General features: G+C 41.7%; 1 protein-coding gene across 2 annotated transcripts in view; it reads left to right on the forward strand.

Annotated features, from left to right (window-relative positions):
* The window catches only part of DPP6 (dipeptidyl peptidase like 6), a 551,222-nt gene that overhangs the window by 44,391 nt on the left and 488,979 nt on the right, over positions 1–17,852 (forward strand). The window contains exon 1 of one of the 2 annotated variants that reach the window (XM_032181655.1): positions 14,244–14,478. The exons of the other annotated variant lie outside the window; for it this stretch is intronic. Coding sequence (XP_032037546.1) covers positions 14,428–14,478 — 51 coding nt within the window. The 5' untranslated portion in view covers positions 14,244–14,427. Of the gene's footprint in view, positions 1–14,243; positions 14,479–17,852 lie in introns of those variants that run through there. 2 annotated transcript variants of the gene reach the window in all.

The raw sequence follows: 17,852 nt of genomic DNA on the forward strand, positions 1-17,852 counted from the left end.
AGTAGCACTACAAGGAACACAAGCTAAATGTCCTGAATCCCACATTTTCCGAAATGTGACATTCTTTGGGATCTCTGAGATCTGGGGACCGTCTGGGTCAGAGCAAGGAAGGTGATACAGCTCTGTGTTGTGAACAGGGCTGGATATGGAAGCAGCACACAGGGTATTCACCCTCCTGCATGCACCCTGCCCAGTGCCAGAAGGAGCTGTAAGGAGTCTGTTGGCTGCAAGTTTCCTATCATTCCTGTAAATTCTCTCATTCAATGTGATTTATTTTCTCTTTCTCAGTGAGCAATCAAGAACAGAGTATGTCAGTAACAGCTGAACAGTTGCATTTTTGTGGTGCCAATTCATTTCTTGACAATAATGACTTCACTTTTGTCCTGTAACTGATATTATTGGGATAAATCCCAAACACTGGTATGTTTGATTGTGCATGGCCTGAAAGGCAGTGGCTTCATCACTGGGGCAGGGAAAGCAGTCTTCTGAACTTTCAGTGTGGCTTCAGCATGGGTTTCTGCCCTGAGGCTGGCAGAGTGTGGGCCAGGAGTAGTGCTGATGCTGTGTAGCAGAGAGGAGAGCAGGTCACAGGGGGAGCTTTCAAGCTTTTACGTTAACACCTTTGATTTATATCTTTCCACCTGTGAGCCCAAGCTGTTCTAGCACCATCAGACCAGCTGTCTTTCTAAGGTAGTCAGAAGGTCCCCTGTTATCATGGTGTCATATAAATTTTTATGATATTTTTCTAAGGATAATTCTGTAATAGAACTAATAGTGCCTTATTTTTCCATGGAGTGACATTCAGAGAAGCTAAGATCTGGGTCCTCAAAGTTTTTTGGCCTTATTAGGCTATATTAGGGTTGTCAGTATGCTAATGAGCCTTGATTGCCCTGAACAGCTTCCTCTTGGAACTCTGCCCACACCTTCTGCCCATGGTCCAGGAGCTCCATTTAAGGTTGAGCTCAGAAATCCAAGGCTCACCTGAGCTATGCCGTAGCTCAGCCCTGAGCCCAGTCCTGTCTCCTGCTGTCCTGGCACTGACTGCACTCCCTGGATATACCCATGGATCTACAGTGTCAGTAGCATATCTCCAGACCTGTCTTCTGCTGGAGCTCTTGGAATGGCCCTGGCCCTGACCCACCATTTCACCTTAGGACTTCACCCATCACCACCCTGGCCCTGCTCAGGTGCCCTATCACCCTTAGCTCCTGACTTATTCTCCCTTGTAGAGCAGCCCTGTTTTTCCTACTCCCTGGCACTCAGCCCTGTTGAAGTCATTGGGCCATTTATAGACGTTTCAAAAACTAGCCTGTGTCTTGCCTGAGGCTGTGGAGTGATAGCACAGACAAGAGAAGTCTTCATTGAACCATTGTTTTTTATGCTGCATTAATCCCCAGTAATTAATAAGATTTACAAACTTACATCCATTACTTAATTGCTTCAGTATTCATAAAAATGTCACAGCGTTTTAGTTCCTTTAGCTTGAGAGGCTGGAACTATGCAATCTGTGGGGCAACATGCAGATGTTGCCTTTGTTATAATGTCCCTTTGTTATAACATTTACTTGGTAGATAAATACATGTAGGTCTTTATTGTTAGCTCTGGCCTGACAGCTGCCTACTAAACATATTTTTGATAGAGAAAACAGAGAAAAGTGATGGAAAAGAATTTTGAAAAATGAAAGAAAATCTAAAGGGTAGCTTGATAATTTTAATTTCTCAAAAGCCATTTTAAACATCTTGGGAGTAGATGGGCAGAGAGAAGAGAAAGGGACCTGGATTGTGAAGACATTACATAGAAATGGTCAGGGGGTTGTGTAGAGCAACTCATTTAGGATATAGAAAGACTCCTTTTCCTGTAATGCACATGAAAGGAGAAGAAACACCTGTGTCCATTTTCCTTGCATTGGAGCCTGGCTCTGAACTCAGTTCTCTAGGTATTACAGAGCTAGTGTGTTACCTCATTTGGTAGTCTTCCATTTTTATTTTCACAAACAATAGCCATGGCATTAGAATGCAGCTGTGGGATTTATAAAGGAAAGGAAATAATTTTTCTTGCGTTCCATCATATCAGCTCACATCTAATTTATTCAATTCATAGATGCATAAATCCACACAGAAGTCAGATTCAGCTGAAAACAAAGTAGATGGAGTATTTATTGTATAGGCAAGAGCAGCCCAGGGGATGCCAGAAAAAGAAAAAAGAACACCAAAGTACATATTCTGATCCCAAACTTAAAAGAACCTCCATCTCATAAACAACTCCGATTTCACATTCTTTACAGAAAGGAAAATAGTATCAGGGCAACTGCTTAAACAGGCTTGATATTACAGCTGACTGGGGAGTAGTTTCATCTCTTGTACCAAAAAGTGCTTATTTTTTATTTAATTAAAGAAAATTGCAATGATTTTAATAGGAAGTATGGCGTAACAGCTGTAATTGCCAATCTCATCCAGCATTGGAGTTACATGAAATCATTCTCCTCTGACTTTGGACCAGATTGGTAAGACCTGTTTTTATTTCAGAACTTGTTTTCTCTGCATTTTGTAAAAACAGTGAACACTTGAATTTCAAAGAGGTAGCAAGCATTTGTGTGGAAGTGAATGGGAGACAGAAAAGATAGTGGCTGCCTAAGGTTAGGATTTCAAACCACTTCTAACTGCAGCAACAGATGTAGGAGGATGTATTTTGTGCCTTAGTAAAGTGATGAGAAAATAAGGTAATTTTCTTCCTATCAACTGTTTGCAAGTTCTTCTTCTCCTTGGCTTTTCAGGATATCTGCATGTATCTGGTAGCTCTTGACCACAGAAGACTTTGGGGCCCTGATTTTCTGGGTTGGAAAGGCTAAGGGGAGGACACCTTGCTACAGAGCTGTAGGGTGGTTGCTGGATGGTGGTTTGTAGGGAACCCCAGCACACAGGCAAGCTTTGGAGCACCGTAGCTATGCATGTATGAGAATGAGCATGTATGAATACTCATGTGTGTGTATGAGCCCAGGACAACCTTGCATGTCACAAAACCCAGTGCTGAGGGAGATGAAGATACCACAGCAAGGTGAGGGCTGAGCAGTAATTTTCATGGTTTTGGCTTTAGATTCAAACATGAAGAGAACCATGAACATACTGGAAAAAGTTCATTGTGCGTTCACAAAAAGAGGACTGGAGCCACCTCTTCTATGAGGTGAGGCTCAGAGAGCTGACACTGTTCGGCCTGGAGAAGAGGAGGCTCAGGGGGGACCTTATCAATATCTATGAATACCTGAAGGGGGGATGTAATGTGGACAGAGACAGGCTCTTTTGACGGTGCTCAGTGCCAGGACAGGATGCAGTGAGCACAGCCTGGAGCCCAGGAGATTCCCCTGACCCCCAGGCTGTGCTGGGCAGGTGGTGGAGCCCTGGCCCAGGCTGCCCAGAGGCTGTGGGGTCTCCTCCTTGGAGAGCTCTGAAAGCCACGTGGCCATGGGCCTGGGCACCCTGCTCGGGGTGGCCCTGCTAGGGCAGCAGCTGGGCCTGCAGGACTCTGAGGTGCTGCCAACCCAGCCCAGTCTGTGATTCTGTCTATTCCACTCATGTCCTGCTTTAGGCTTCTAAATCTTCCTCTGGCCTTAATTCCTTTTGCCCCTTGTGTTTCCATTGAAGAATTACTGTGGTAATGCTTCTTCTGTCCATTCTGCCATGTATTTGATCTTTGTGTCCTTTCACAGCATGGATTTATTAAAATGTGCTGTTTACATTTATAATTTGCTGTTAATTCATCCTTGGAACAAGCAATTGCACTTCTATGAGACATTTTGTTTGACTTTGTAAAAGATAATTGAGATAAGTTCACTTTGCATAACATCTTGCAGATAGCTATCACAGGAGTCAAAAGCTTTTCTTACATAAAATATTTCAAAACCAGAGTTTCTGCTTACAGAAAATGTTAGCATAAAATATATTATTGTCTGTAGGAGAAAGTATTAATCAGCTCTACTTCAAAATGTTTTCCATAGCAAAACTTCATAGTGTCACTTATACTGTGTGCTGATATTTAATAAATTGCTTTTGTTTTTCAGCCATGACAAGGCAAGATGAATTTTGTGGAAAAGGACTGTCTAATGGAGATGTGCTGTATAATTTGGATGATGAATTACTGGAAAACCAGAGTAGTCTGTGTTGTGGTCTTTTTATTGTTCAGTGCACTAATGGAGTTAAGTTATATTTACATTTTCTAATTATATTGTGTTACGCAAAAAAAAATATACGTAAATATCCTCTTGCCAAACCAACCACTGAGCTCCATTCCTCTCTTAGAGAGAGAGAAAAAAAAAGAGAGAGAGGAAAAAAAAAAAAAAAAACAAACAAAAACACAAACAACTAAGCCTGAAATAGAAAACAAAATAGATAATGAAAGCCCACTGCAATCACAAAGAGTCTCCACATGGTATGCCAGGCAAGCCTCCTGCTTTTCATCACAGCCATGCCATGGTGTTTGCTTGTCCATCGAGCACACAGTTTGAAGTCTTCTCCTGCCAACAGCCTTGGCCAAGATCCCTTGCTCAACGATGCTTTGGGAAACTGTCTTTACAGCCCTCTTGATTTTAGATTCAGCCAGGGAATGTGCTTGCTAGGGGTTGTAGTGCTCAAAAGGCTGTTTGAAATCATGCTCTCCTGTGCCAGATGCAAAAGAGCTATAAGGGCAAGGGTAGATGATCAGATCCCAGCACTTGCCACTTTTTCCCACCAGAGCCCAGGCACAAAATCTTTTACTCTGAAGGGATGGTTCAAACTTTGGTGCTCCTCTGTGTGGTGTGTTCTGGAAGGCAGGTGAGCTGCATGAGTCATTAGTCCTCTGGGGTAATTACAGAAAGGGAGGGACAAACCATTCAATGAGGCACCTTTTTTTCTCATATCTTTGTCTAGAATGCCAAAGTGAGTTACAGAGTGCATCACTATAGTACAACAAAACATTATCATTTTAAAGCTGGTTATTTCTTTAAACATGCTCTATCTGCCTCAGTCAACTGAGAGAGCCTACAAAACTCCCCCTTACCTCCTCTAAATGTGTTGCTAATAACTGAATTTCCTGAGACTTGTTAGAGTCAGTGGATTTGGTTTATTGCTTCATATCTATGTATCTTTGGAAGAGAAAAATGATATAATACTTATTCTTTTTGATGAGACTTCCAGGGCTTGTTCTTTGCTGCTTTCCAGGCATTAATTTCAATTATCTCTGTTTTCTTACTTAGCTGTTTGCCCATGTTTAAATGCCTGTGTCTAGATTATATGCTACAGGATACATTAGAACGCAAATTGAGAAAATGTATTCATTTATGATGCCCAATAAAATAGAGCTTTGAACCATATCTTTTAATGAGAAAGATGTCCAAGGCAGGTTTAAACTTTGGTGCTACTTCCCCAAAGCTATCAACCTAATCTGATGTCTAGGAAAAAAAAAAAAAAAAAAAGCAATCAGATCCTTTACTGTCTTTCTAAACAGTTTGGGTATTCAGAGACGACAAACCGATATTATTCTAATGTCATGTTTTATGTTATTGTAAAGAAGTCGCTGTCCTGTTTGCTCCAGCATTTTAGAAACATGATAAAAAGTAGGCCCTACCCAAAACAGTTCACACCTTTATAAACTCAAATAATGCAAGTTAAGTGATTGGCCCAACCGATTAAGTAAATCCTTGACTTTGATGACCTCAGTAACACCAGCCTGGCAACTGGTGCACACCAATACACAATACAGATTACTTGTAGACATGATATCCACTGTTCAAAAGGATTTACATGCCTTATATCAAAGAAATGAGAATTTGAGCCTTGCTCACCACTTACACCTAGAATAAATAGTATGTTACAATGCCTATGTTGCAAGATTTGGTCATCCACTGTACTGAAAATCCATTGAAAGTCCATTGAAAAGTGAAGCAAAAATTATCTGCGGGTGTTGTAGGAACATCATCTGACAGTAAGAAGCATTAACATCGCCTTCAAAGTGAGAACTCAAAGTGAATTGACAGGCTTATATCAACCTCTCATCATATAAAAGGAGTAATGCAATTAAATGTAGTCTTATTTTGTTGAAATATTTTTGTCAGGCACAGGGTGTTCTGAGGTGATACAGATAATTAGCAAAGAAATTTAATCATCCGTATCACAATGAAAGAAAAAAAATTGGCTCCTTAATCAAAACATAGACCCACATGATCTGAAATTAGAATGTTTCAGCATGTCTTCCAGGCTAGAAAGTCTAGCTCAAAATTAATGGGAGTTGGCAAGCATTAAATTATCTACCTAAAAGAACCCATACAGTTTCATGAAAGAAACAGAAATATACTGATACTCACAAAATAAAAGTTATCTGCAGGACTACAATACTGAAATAGTGTCTTTCCTAACATATAGCAGAGACAGAATGCTTTCTGAGCAATATACTGTCACTAGGGCATTTATTAAAAAGAATGTTCATTCTTGGGTAGAGTGGGAACTGTACTATTTTTACCAATAGTGACCTTGACTTACAGTGTTGCACATTGAAGGAAACTTTATGGCTAGACCCTAGCCATAGCTGTGGGATTCAACAGCTGGGCTTTTGTTTGTTTCAATGGGATGAGCTTGCTTGGGTCCTAAAGCTCGGCATTTTCCTGGCAATATATGTGAGATTCTACTTGTGGTTTTGATATCTTTCCAATTTGTCTGGAATCACTGTCAGGAGTGAGCACTTGAGTGAAGGGGACTTGATGCTTTTCGCCTTTTCAAAGTACCTGTCATTAAAAAAAAGTAACTGTCAGAATGGCATTGACTTAAAAATATTTTAGAGAGTGAAATCTAGTGCATAACAAAATTTCAATGTTTAACACAAGTCTGCCAATATTTTCAATTCAGTGTTAATGAAAAAACTTAACGCATATGTTGCTTTTAGCATACCATGTTTTAGTTATTCTTTTATGAATTTAGTATGTGTTTGTTTTTTAAAACTCCGAAGCACCCACTTCAGCTGGAAGAACCAAGTAGCACAAGATACTCTTAATTTAGGAAAGACACTGTGATCTGTTGTTTATGCACTAGATTTGGTGAAGTCCATATGGAAATCCAAAACACGTTCAATAGTGAGAATACTTGCTTAAAGATGTGTGTATGTCATTTCTACTACAGAACATGTAGTTTTTAAAGTTTTAGAAATTTTAGCTGTGTTTAACCAGAAGTGGTACCTACCTGAAAAGCAAGGTCTCAGAATGCGTCATATGCTTCATATTAGTGTTTTTCTGTTGTCACTAGTGCATCTAATGATTTTGACCAGATTTTCCTACCGTTCCCATATATTTACATTTTATAGGCCATTCCATTTTGCAGAAAATGTATTCTGAATGCTTTTCCTCCAACTCTGAATCCCTTGGCAACTTCAACAATCAATTTCATTCATGAAAAAGTAATTATTTGAATTCTGCATATTTTTAGCTTTTATTCATGGGGTTTAGAAGCTGGAAGTGTGAAGAAACAGAAGATTCAAAGGGGAATCAGTAGTTTTTTTGAGCAGTCCTCTGGATCCTACTGTCCTAGCCTGCAGCTGTCTATGTTGCCTCACACTCAGGCTGTGTAATGGAGTGTATACACTGCCTGTCTTAGCAAGTAAACTCACACACTCTATATGGGCACGTACATCCATATGGACTCACCTAAGCCTCTCTTCCTATATGCTGTATGAGTGCTGTAAGTGTACTTCAAGTGTCTGAGGCATTTAGAGGTTAGACAATACCAGAGCATAGCTCTTGGTTCAAAATTTGAAAAACAGCCACAAGTGCTTCTATCTAATAAAGTAGAAATGCAGGACATGTGGGCTGGGAGCTCTATACACCCATTAGTGCTACAGATCTCAATATGAGATCTCTCATCAGATATGCTTTTATGAAGCATACTGTGAGTGTGTAAGCTAGTTGAGGTGGCAGCACAACATGAAGGCAGTGCCCTGTGTGAGCCTGTAAGCTCTGTGGTTTGTCATGGACTACATGAAAACATGCTGTACCAGTGTTATGGTCTATTTGCAGCTGAATAATTCACTTGCAGATAATGGGGAGTTGACTGCATTCCAGGTAGCTGTCTAGAGGTGATGTGTCTCAAGACAAGTCCCTGGTGAATCTAATAAATTACCATGTTTTCTAAGAGCTAGATGTCAAAGCACATACATGTACATGGTCATTTAGTGTCTGAATAGTGTCAGAAGGAATCAGCTGTATTGAGCCCCCCACAGTTTTGCCCAGCATGGAGTAGATACATGACAAATAAACTGTCCAGTTGCACCTTAGGGAACACACGTTCCTATTACTGCAACAGAAACATGCTGGTAAGTCTTTTCTCAAAAGGAACAGTTTTCAGCTATGTGGTTTTGAATTCCCTGGGCATGTAACGTCGCTTAGTCTGGTGTCTCACAGAGTGAGGTTGTGCCTATGAAGGAGGATGAGAAATAAATGGCCAGGCTAGCAGAGAAATAAGGTCAAGAATATGAAGAGGGGGGGAATGTCCTTACATGGTGACAATGTTGGCAGTACCCCCACCAAAATGTAGGTGTGGGTTTTAAAAATAAATAAATAAACAAATCATTAATGGCCCAAAGATAAATCATTCTGAAATTCATATCATACTCCTTATCCTCAGCATATCTGAGATAACATTATTTCCCTCCTTTCAGCCGCTTCTCTCCTATTTGGGTTAACAAAGACGTCTTAAGTACCCTCATGCAGTAAGAGCTAGCAAATGTTAGCTTTTTAGCAGCAGCCGCACTGTCAGTACTCTAATTTCTTGAAGAATTAGGGATTCTCAGAAGTCAATTTTTAATTTATTTAACAGTTCATTTACTTTATCTGTCCCTACAATGTCTTCTCTTTACTAGAATGAATTATCACTACAGTTGTCTCCATGTTTTTGTTTAAATACATAGGCAAGGTTCCAGCATAGTTTGAGTAAGGGTTTTTCAGAATAGAGATGTATCATGGCTTGACTAACAAAAGTCTCAAAATTGGTCCACTTAGGTTGAAAAAAATTGCTTGTTTGTAACTCTCTCTCTCTCTCTCTTTTTTTTTTTTTTTTTTTTTTTTTTTTTTCCTGTGTTGTACTACTAAATATCATTATGGAATTTATTTACTACTACTAAAGTTCTATTCTTGTCTTCCATTAGGTTTGCACAATGTAACAGTCAACCATTCTATTTGGGATATCATCAATCCCATCTCTCTTGCATGCTATAACTTAATAGCAAAGCAAGTACTACAGGTGATCTTTCCCTTGGTAATTATCTACTTTACTTGGCACTTATTAGACCACATATTAGAATAGATTGCACAGTAAGGCTGTAGAGTCACCATGCCTGGAGGATTTCAAGACGTATCTTGATAAAGCCCCAAGAAACCTGGGCTAATGTCAGAGATGACACTACTTGGGAAGGAGATTAGTGTAGGGATCTCATGAACTCCTTCCAGCCTGAATGATACTCTGATTCTGAGTTTTTGAGTTGGGTTCCTCCTCAGGGTTTCTACAACAAAACACTAGCACACAGGTAGTAAGTCTCAATAGGAGAGGAAATGTTGTATTTTTTTATTTTTTTTTTGAGACTCCTGATTTATTTTAGATTTAAGGCTAAGTATTTTCAAGTTCTGCAAGTTATGCTCCCTTGGCAAACTGATGTGTGATAGAAAATGCAAATCAAACCCACCCCAGTGCTCAGTTCAACCCACTGGCCTCATAAAAGGAAGAAGATGTGGGTCTCACCACAACACACTGTGCTGTGGATCTGGGTCTGCCAGGAAGTAAGAGTGTGAGGTGTAGTATGACTTGGTTTTAGAGAGCACAGTCTTGAAATTAGGGTGGAGAGAAGCCTGAGCACAGGCTTGTGGGTTGAGGCTGACAGGAGATGGGATTCTCACAGAAGTGTTTGACTTGGGAAAAAAAAAGTTGTTTAATATATTTTGAAATTACACAAATTATTTTACAGGGGAGAATAAAAAGTGACCTTAAATTAAGGAGAGGAAGTAAATTGCTGATACTCTCAGAAGTGACATTTTTTTTTTTTAGTTCAACAGCTGTTGTATTTGTCTGTGGTCTTACATACTTAAAACATTTTTCTTTAAAAATACTGAATAAATGAAAGTCAGTGCTCTGCAGCCAGCTAATACTGCGTGAGATTAATTCTTCCCTTCTGTTCAGAAGGACTGTTCCCAGGCTTGTTTTGGCTAGTGAGAAGGAGAGCTAGCATCAAATGCAGTGAATGGGTTTTATTTGATAAAATAAATTCTCCCACTCTCTTATCATCATAGCTTTAAATAAAGTATTGTGAATAGGATGTAAGCATTGTAGCCTGTGTTCCCTTTCAGATAAAGAAAGTCTGCATCAGAGTACTGAATCCCACAAAGAATAAAATTTCTATAAGGCAGTTTTTTCTTTTTTTCCCCATATATTGCATACTGTGATAGAAGTGAAAAAAACACATTTCTTCAAAATAGCCTATAAAAATATTGGCAGATAAAGATGCCATATTGTTTTTGTCATAATACCTGAGATATAGAGAAAATATCTGGATCAAGTTTAAAAAGCCCAAGTTCCCAGGGTTTTTCTTCAGGTATGTACCTTAGATACAAATGGATGGATATTTATATATAACTATACTATACATATATGTGTTTATAGTTATAAAGAGGTTTCACTTAAAATCATGGTGTTAAGAGTCAACTGAGTCTAGGCTGAACTTTCCCATGTTTAAACAGTCAGTGACTCTGCTGACAAAGGAGGTACATTGGGACTAAAATGACCAATGCAAGAAGTCACGAATTCTAACAATTTTTCTCTAATAAAACACCTGACTTGGTTAACAAACATTTTTATTTTTGAATTGAAGTTTTCTGGACTAGATCTTTAAATTCAGAATAGCCACCAGCAAGCTTTTTAACAGCTTAAATCTTGTTACTGTCTTTGGTTGTAGGGTGATTGGTTATCTTTCCACATCATTCAAAGTCAAAAATGTTCCCTACAGAAATGTGGAATTTCAAGTCATTTCTACATTTCACTTCCTAGGCATGGAAATTTGATCCTTGTTCAGTGAGAATAAGTATTGTTGCATCTCTAGTGAATTTCCACTAAAATTACCTGGAGAAAATCCATGAAGAAGAAAAGCTCAATAGTGAATGCCAGATGAAAAGAAGTCCAATGGGGTTAACATACTTGAGAGATTAATGTGGTAATATCATTTGTAGCTGCCTAAAACTTACCAAACTGCTTCACTGACCATTTTTAGTGCAATCACCTGGCCACAGCTCAAGGTACAAGTCTGGAGCATGACTTAGTTTCACACTTCAACATCCCAGTGCAAGTCCTAGCTGTTTCATCAGCCAAACAGAAGTGATTCAGATAGGGAAAATAGCAGCCAAAGTCATGATAGGCAGAAGCCAAAGTCCTTGTGACCATGAGGGTTGCAGTTTTGGAATCATCTTAGAAAGTGACGCAAGTCCTTTCCTTAAGAGACATTCTGTTTTCTTATATAGATCAAGTATCCTGCTGTCTGGATGGCAACTGAGTACAGCCAGTAACAAAAAATGTCATTCAGTTTGGAGTTTTCTGATCTTATGGGTCACAGGCTAATTTAGGCTTGTCTCTAGCCCAACCTCCAGCTCAGAGCCAGGTTGCTCAGGGCTTTATCCAGTAGGATCTTGGAAACCTCCAAGGGTGGACACTGGCCATAAAGCTTTCAGAGATAAAGTGATTACTGCCTCTTTTCTCAAAGTGTTAAATGGTTCAAAAACCCGAGAACTAAAAGTGGTAAATCAAGAATTTGTCACATAATAGATTTTGGTTTTTCTCCAACATCAGCAGTGTTATCGCCTTGCACTGTGTTGCAGACACTGACTGTTGGTTCCTATTTCTTTTGAAATCTCTGGATTATGAAAATGTGAGTATAATTTGTGGTAGGTGTAGAAGCACACTAATGCACATATGCTGGCCAAATGAGCACTGGTTGGTGTCAAAAAATTTTTAAAAAACTCAAGAACTGGATAATGTCAAAGGTGAAACTAAGCATTTTCCCCTTAGTTCAACTTCAAACAAAGCTGTTTTAATCAAAGCAATTGCTATGGTTATTCCAATTGCATGTAAATTAAAAATTAAATGAAAATAGGCAAGCAAACCCAGTAGCTGCATTATGCCGAAGCTGAGGGAAATATATCCAAAAAAACACTATTTCCAGAGTGCAATATACGGTAAGTAATTCTATTGGTATATAAAGTAAAGCAAGAGGCAAATGGGACTACTAACTGTGAAGTAGATAACAAATATTCTGCATTCATACATAATTAAAACACCTGAGGGTAAAATACTGAGATGCAACAGGAACTGTTTGATAAAATATAAAAATTGAAGTAAAGAAAACAAGAGACAAAAATTCGAGAAACATTATGAAGAACTTCCTGCTCAAGAGGCACCATGTATCAGGTGTATGCGGTTCCCAAACAAAGACAAGGGAGAAGATAACCAAGACCTATAAGCGAAGTTTCAAGTTCTAGTGAGTGGCATTTTTGTAGTATGTCAGCTCACACAGGTGGACCTCATGTACACCAGCATCACCTGCCATCGGTATTTCCCACGAGTGGCTTTGGGTCTCAGCCTGGGCAGAGGTTAGGCAAGAATTAACCATAGCTAAAGCACTTCACAGGTGTTCACTTCCTCATTACCATTGCTTTCTAGACATGTTTAACATTGTAGGTGAGAGATTTTATATTTGAGTATCTTTCAAGTCGTATCATGGCTGAAAGAAAAATAGTGTGAGCACCACTATGGGATTGCACACTTTTTCTCCTGTTTCTAATGAATGGCCATTGCCTATGAGATGAAGATGCTACAAGCTGTGAAGGACTGGAGTTTGAGGTGCTACAGATCAGCACAGCAAAAGGACTTGTGGAAGGGTCTGCAACTCCCCCAGTGTAAAAACAGGGAGCTTCTACTCTAGCCATCACTTCAGTTAAACCTTGGGTGGCAAGAAGAGAGTTTCCACCTACGCCTTTTTCTTCTTGGTTTTCCTTCTCAGCTATTAAGCAAATCACTTCCCTTCTTCTCAGAGTTTCTTCTTTGGAGTGGGCAAGACCATCCCAAATGAAATCAATGGGCATCTAATCCTGGAGATGGCTGTGATTACTCCTGGTGCATCACTGGACAAGTGACACACATGCAATCCAGGAAGAGAGAAAAAGACGCAGCTCTTCTGGAAGGAGTTTTTCACGTGGGCAGGCTGAGGTGTAAGCCTTTGGGATGCGTGGCAGGGCTGTTTCTGGAAATCCACCTACCTGCAAGGGCAGCTGGAGAGGAGCATCTTCCAACGGCCGCTGAAGGAGCGGCTTGGCTGGGGGTAGAGAGGTTCCCCCGGGCTCACAGCGGTTAAAAAACCAACCAAACAAACAAAAAAAAAACAGAAGTGGGGATGCTGCTGGAAGGGCGCAAAGGGATGCCCGGGGGCTGGCTGTAGGCACAGGGGTTCATTTCCCCACGGTGGGGCCGAGCTCCGGCTGCATGGAGGGAGGCACCCTGCACCCCGTACCCCACACTAGGGGCGCCCCCCAGGACTAAGATGGGCGTTTCCAGGGGGCTCCTGGCGAGCAGGGGGCGGCGGGGGTGGGGTACAGCCATAGAAACGGCGGCGCGCATCCCCCGCTGACCCCCGCCGGTGGGATTCCTCATCCCCACCCTCCCTGCAGCAGCCGTGGCCTGTCAGGGGCCGCGCAGGCTCTAGGCGGTGAACAGTTAACGCCGGGAGAGGCGGCTCCTCTCCCCCCCCCCCCTTTCCTCTGATCCTGTTTGAAGAAAAAAAAAAAAAAAAAAAAAAAAAAAAAGAAAAACGTGTACATCCCCCCCCCCGGGAGAGCAACGAGTCGGGCACGGCCAAGGCAAGGGACCATCACCCCACCGCCCTTCTCCATCTCTCTCTTTTATTTGCTATCCAGCCCCCCAATTTGCAAACGGTCTCCTGGGGTGGCCTCGGCTCGCCGGGACCTCCCGGGCCCGGGGCGGTGGCCGAGGATGGCCGGGGCGGGGGAGGGCGGGCGGCTCCCTCCCGCTCCCCCCGGCGGCTCCCCAGGGCAAAAGCTGCAGCTGGGAGGGGACTGAGCCCGGCTGCACCCCTCTTCTGCAAGCTCCTACCTCCCCTCTGGCAGGGCTTGCTTTATTTTGCTTGCTTTATTATTATTATTTTTTTTTGGCAAAAGGGAAAATATATCGCGAAAGGGTGGGGAAGAAAAAAAAAAAAAAGAAAAGCAAGCAGGCAGCCTCCTCCTCCGCTGCTCGTAGTCCCCTCCACTCCACACCAAAAAGCCATCGCAAGTGCATGCCAGTTCTTCACTAAAGTGCTCCAGCCGCTGGATTAAGTAACTCCGGGAGAGCAGCACACGCACGCACGCACAGAGCAAAAAACATGAAGGAAAAGGCGATGTTTCAAACCGCTAAAATGCAAGGAAACATGATGGTAAGTGGCTGCGGCTGGCGCCACCAATGCTTGTAAGTAAGTGTCGGGGCTCCCTGTTCGGGTTCGGCGCTGCCCGGAGCCCTGACGCCCCCCTCCACGGGCTCCCCTTGGGTGCTGGGGCACCCAGGGAGGATGCTCCTGGTCCCCTCCCGAAGGATGCTTCTGGAGGTGCGGAGGCTGCAGCGCTGCCCCCCACTAGGAGGGGGTCGGGGGCGCAGCGAGGGGTGGGGGGCGCCCGGCTGGGGGTCGGCAGAACCGGGCTCTCTCCGGTCATCGCTCTCTGGTACGGGCAACTTCATCAAGTTGATGTTGGGGTGCTGGTGGGGGGGATACCTGGCATGCTGTTGAGTATTACTAGTGCAAGCATTTGCCTCGATGCCTTTAAAAAAAAAAAAAAAATCCTACTCGGGTACTCGGGATGCCTTTCTAATCAGCTCCCCCTCCATTAAGGAAAGAGGAAAAAAAATAAAGAAAAAGCCAGCTGCTCTCCCGGAAGAAGCGCTGGTTGCCATCTTGTGCTGATGGAAATATATTGGTGTGTTTTGCCCGCTGGTTTGACCCGCTGGGGATGCGTGGTGCCCCGGGGGTTGCTGATGGGATGGAGGGGTGGTGATGGAGCAGTGGGATGTCTGTAGGGCACTTTTCTGGGAGAATAACTTCCTGTGCCTGACCTGGAGCTCGCAAAGGGTACCTGTTGGTCTCCTGTCCCCTCCCTGCTCCCCAGCAAAGTGCTCATAGCTGGCTTTTGGCCACCCTTGGGGGGGGGTGGTGATGATGTTGGGGTGTGATACAATTAGTACCATGAGTCTCTTTTGTGCCTTATGTCAGTATGTTCAAGAGGCAGCCAAAGTGTTCTCCATCCTTTAATTAAGTTCTGTAGTAAAAGGCTTTGCTGGCTTTTTAAGGCAATGCCTCCTTCTCCAAGTCCAGTAATGTTGCTTTTTTTTTCCAGCAGTAGTTTTTAAGAGGAAGGTGCAATGCTATGTGACCTGTGAATTCAACTAAGGGAACTGAACAGGAACTTCTGCAAACAATTCCCCAGCAGAATTGCACAGCCAGTGTGACTGCATCGTACTCCTTTCATTGTGCCTTTTAAATGCCTGGGAAATATCTGGTGCTGGAACTTTTTTAACATGGGGAAATGTAGATTATTATTTGTTCAAGCTACTGATCCTAGAGGTCGTTATAGTCTGTGATGAGGATGTGCTCTACCACTAAGAAAAAATAATTAACCACCTGAGATGACATTGTTCGATTAAAGTGCAGGATTAACCTAATTTACATAGGCAATGTCACAGAACTAATAAAAGCCTCACACACATTTTCCTTGCTGGTGTATGAAGTCAGGAACTGAGGAATGGGCAGGAATTCCCCCACTGCCGCTCAGCTGAGGGCTGGGGCTTCTGCTGGGATTTTTGGCTGGTACTTCTGAGTGTGGCAAAATGGATCCGCATCTGCACACCTCTGCAAGATGAGCAAAGGCTGGAGTGATCGATCTACACAGAGAGCTTTGTAGCCAGGGCTGTCCACAATTCAAACCCTGCCAGAGACAACAGCGGTTGCCTTTGATTCAAACGGGAGGGGAGCAGGATCCAGCCCCCAGGCTGCTAAGTCACAGTTACCGCTTTCTTACTGTCACTCAGGGGGGGTCCCCCCTGACGTGATGCCAGGTTTCCCTTTGACAGCATCTTGGGAAAGAGTTCTTCAATGAAATTCAGAGACAAGGAAACTGTTCCACTGACACAGCTGATTTCTTTAATTAATGCTTGTGTTTTTATGGGCCACCTAAAACACACAGCTGGTTTCTGTGCTAAGCTGGTCTGTGTTTGCAACTGAATCTGCAGTTCATTTAAGCAAGAATTAAATTTAGGTGAATATTTGAGCTTTAAAATCTTTGGAGGGATTTCCCATTTCTTCAAGTTAATAGCTAGTGGACCTAATCCTGAAATCTCAGCTACACTTTCAGTAGAAGCTCTAGCAAGTTAAGACTAGTAGTTTTGTTACTTTTTTTTTTTTTTTTTAATATATTTTTCTTTTTATGTATTTACCACTTTTGTTACAACTAGTATCAGAGTCCTGAACTAATCATGTCAAACCCTCCTGCTCTGAGTATCTTCTCACACACCTGGCAGTCACTGAGATGAGGAGAGGGCTGTGTGTGGAGTTGCAGGGGATTGCATTAAACCCTGCACTACTTTAATTGCCTTAAAGAATTTGAAAAGTCATTGAAAATTCAAAGTCTGCAGTGTTTCCTTGTTTGTTTGTTTTCTAGCACTTTTGCTGTTGCTTAGAATCTGGACAAGCTTCTAACTATATATTGATTTATTTTTTTTTTTTCTTAAAAAAATCTTTCTTAAACTGAGCTATTTCATTCTTAAAATGATGTGGCAGCAAGTGATAATACTGGCATGATGGCCATGCAGTGGGCCTTTTTTAAGTATGGTGATAGCTCACAGAGTTACTACACCTGTGATTTCTTTATTACCTAATTAGACCAGCAAAAACAAAGCCATTCTTGTGACACCAAGATAAATGTTTTTATCCTTGTGATTGTATTTCACCAGGGCTTTCTTTTGGCTTTTTTAAACAACAACATTTACCTGGAAAGGTGCCTATTTTTTATTTTACTGCACTATTTCCCATTCATCATTTGAGCCAGGGGAATGTAACTTTGAGAAATAGTTCATGCTCTTACAATGGGATTTCTCTTAATTCTACATAAATACCGTAGGGAGTGATTAACACACAGTGGTTTCCTCTAGTAACAACTGACATATCCCACGAGTTTTTCACAGTCTCTTTCAAGTTAATATGCAACGATAGGGCTTGGAGATAAATGTGCATCACTTCTGGAGATTAATTTAATGCACCTACATTTGATCCTAAATGTAGGTGCAGCTATATGGTTTATTTCATTGAAGTATTTATTTATTTTTTTATTCCCCTACACATTCAGTTGTCAGGTCAAGGACGATAATACCAACTTCAATTGCAGTTGTTTTATTCTGCCCATGCCTTCATTTCCCCCAGGACTGATCTATCAAGCACACACAGGCTTGCTTTTTTCATCTTCCCATCTTCCTCCTTTTTTGTATTTTTTTTTTTTTTGGATTTGCTTGCAACCACATAGGGGAAAAAAAAATGTTTTAAAGAGGACCTCTAGTGCAGTGCCAGGTTCTCATTTTATGTACACCCGTGTATATTTTGAGAACCAAAATGGGTAGGGGTGCAGCTGCAATGAAGATAAAGAGGAGCTGCTACCTTTGGAAGTAGACACTTAGGCAAGTGGAGAAAATGGGCTTAGTGAAAGAACATAGGGGTCTGTGAGGCAAAATTCAATCTTCTGTACAAGAGCATGCTTTATTAGGTGTGTT

The sequence above is a fragment of the Aythya fuligula genome, chromosome 2 (genome assembly GCF_009819795.1).
Source record: "Aythya fuligula isolate bAytFul2 chromosome 2, bAytFul2.pri, whole genome shotgun sequence".
Lineage (NCBI taxonomy): Eukaryota > Metazoa > Chordata > Aves > Anseriformes > Anatidae > Aythya > Aythya fuligula.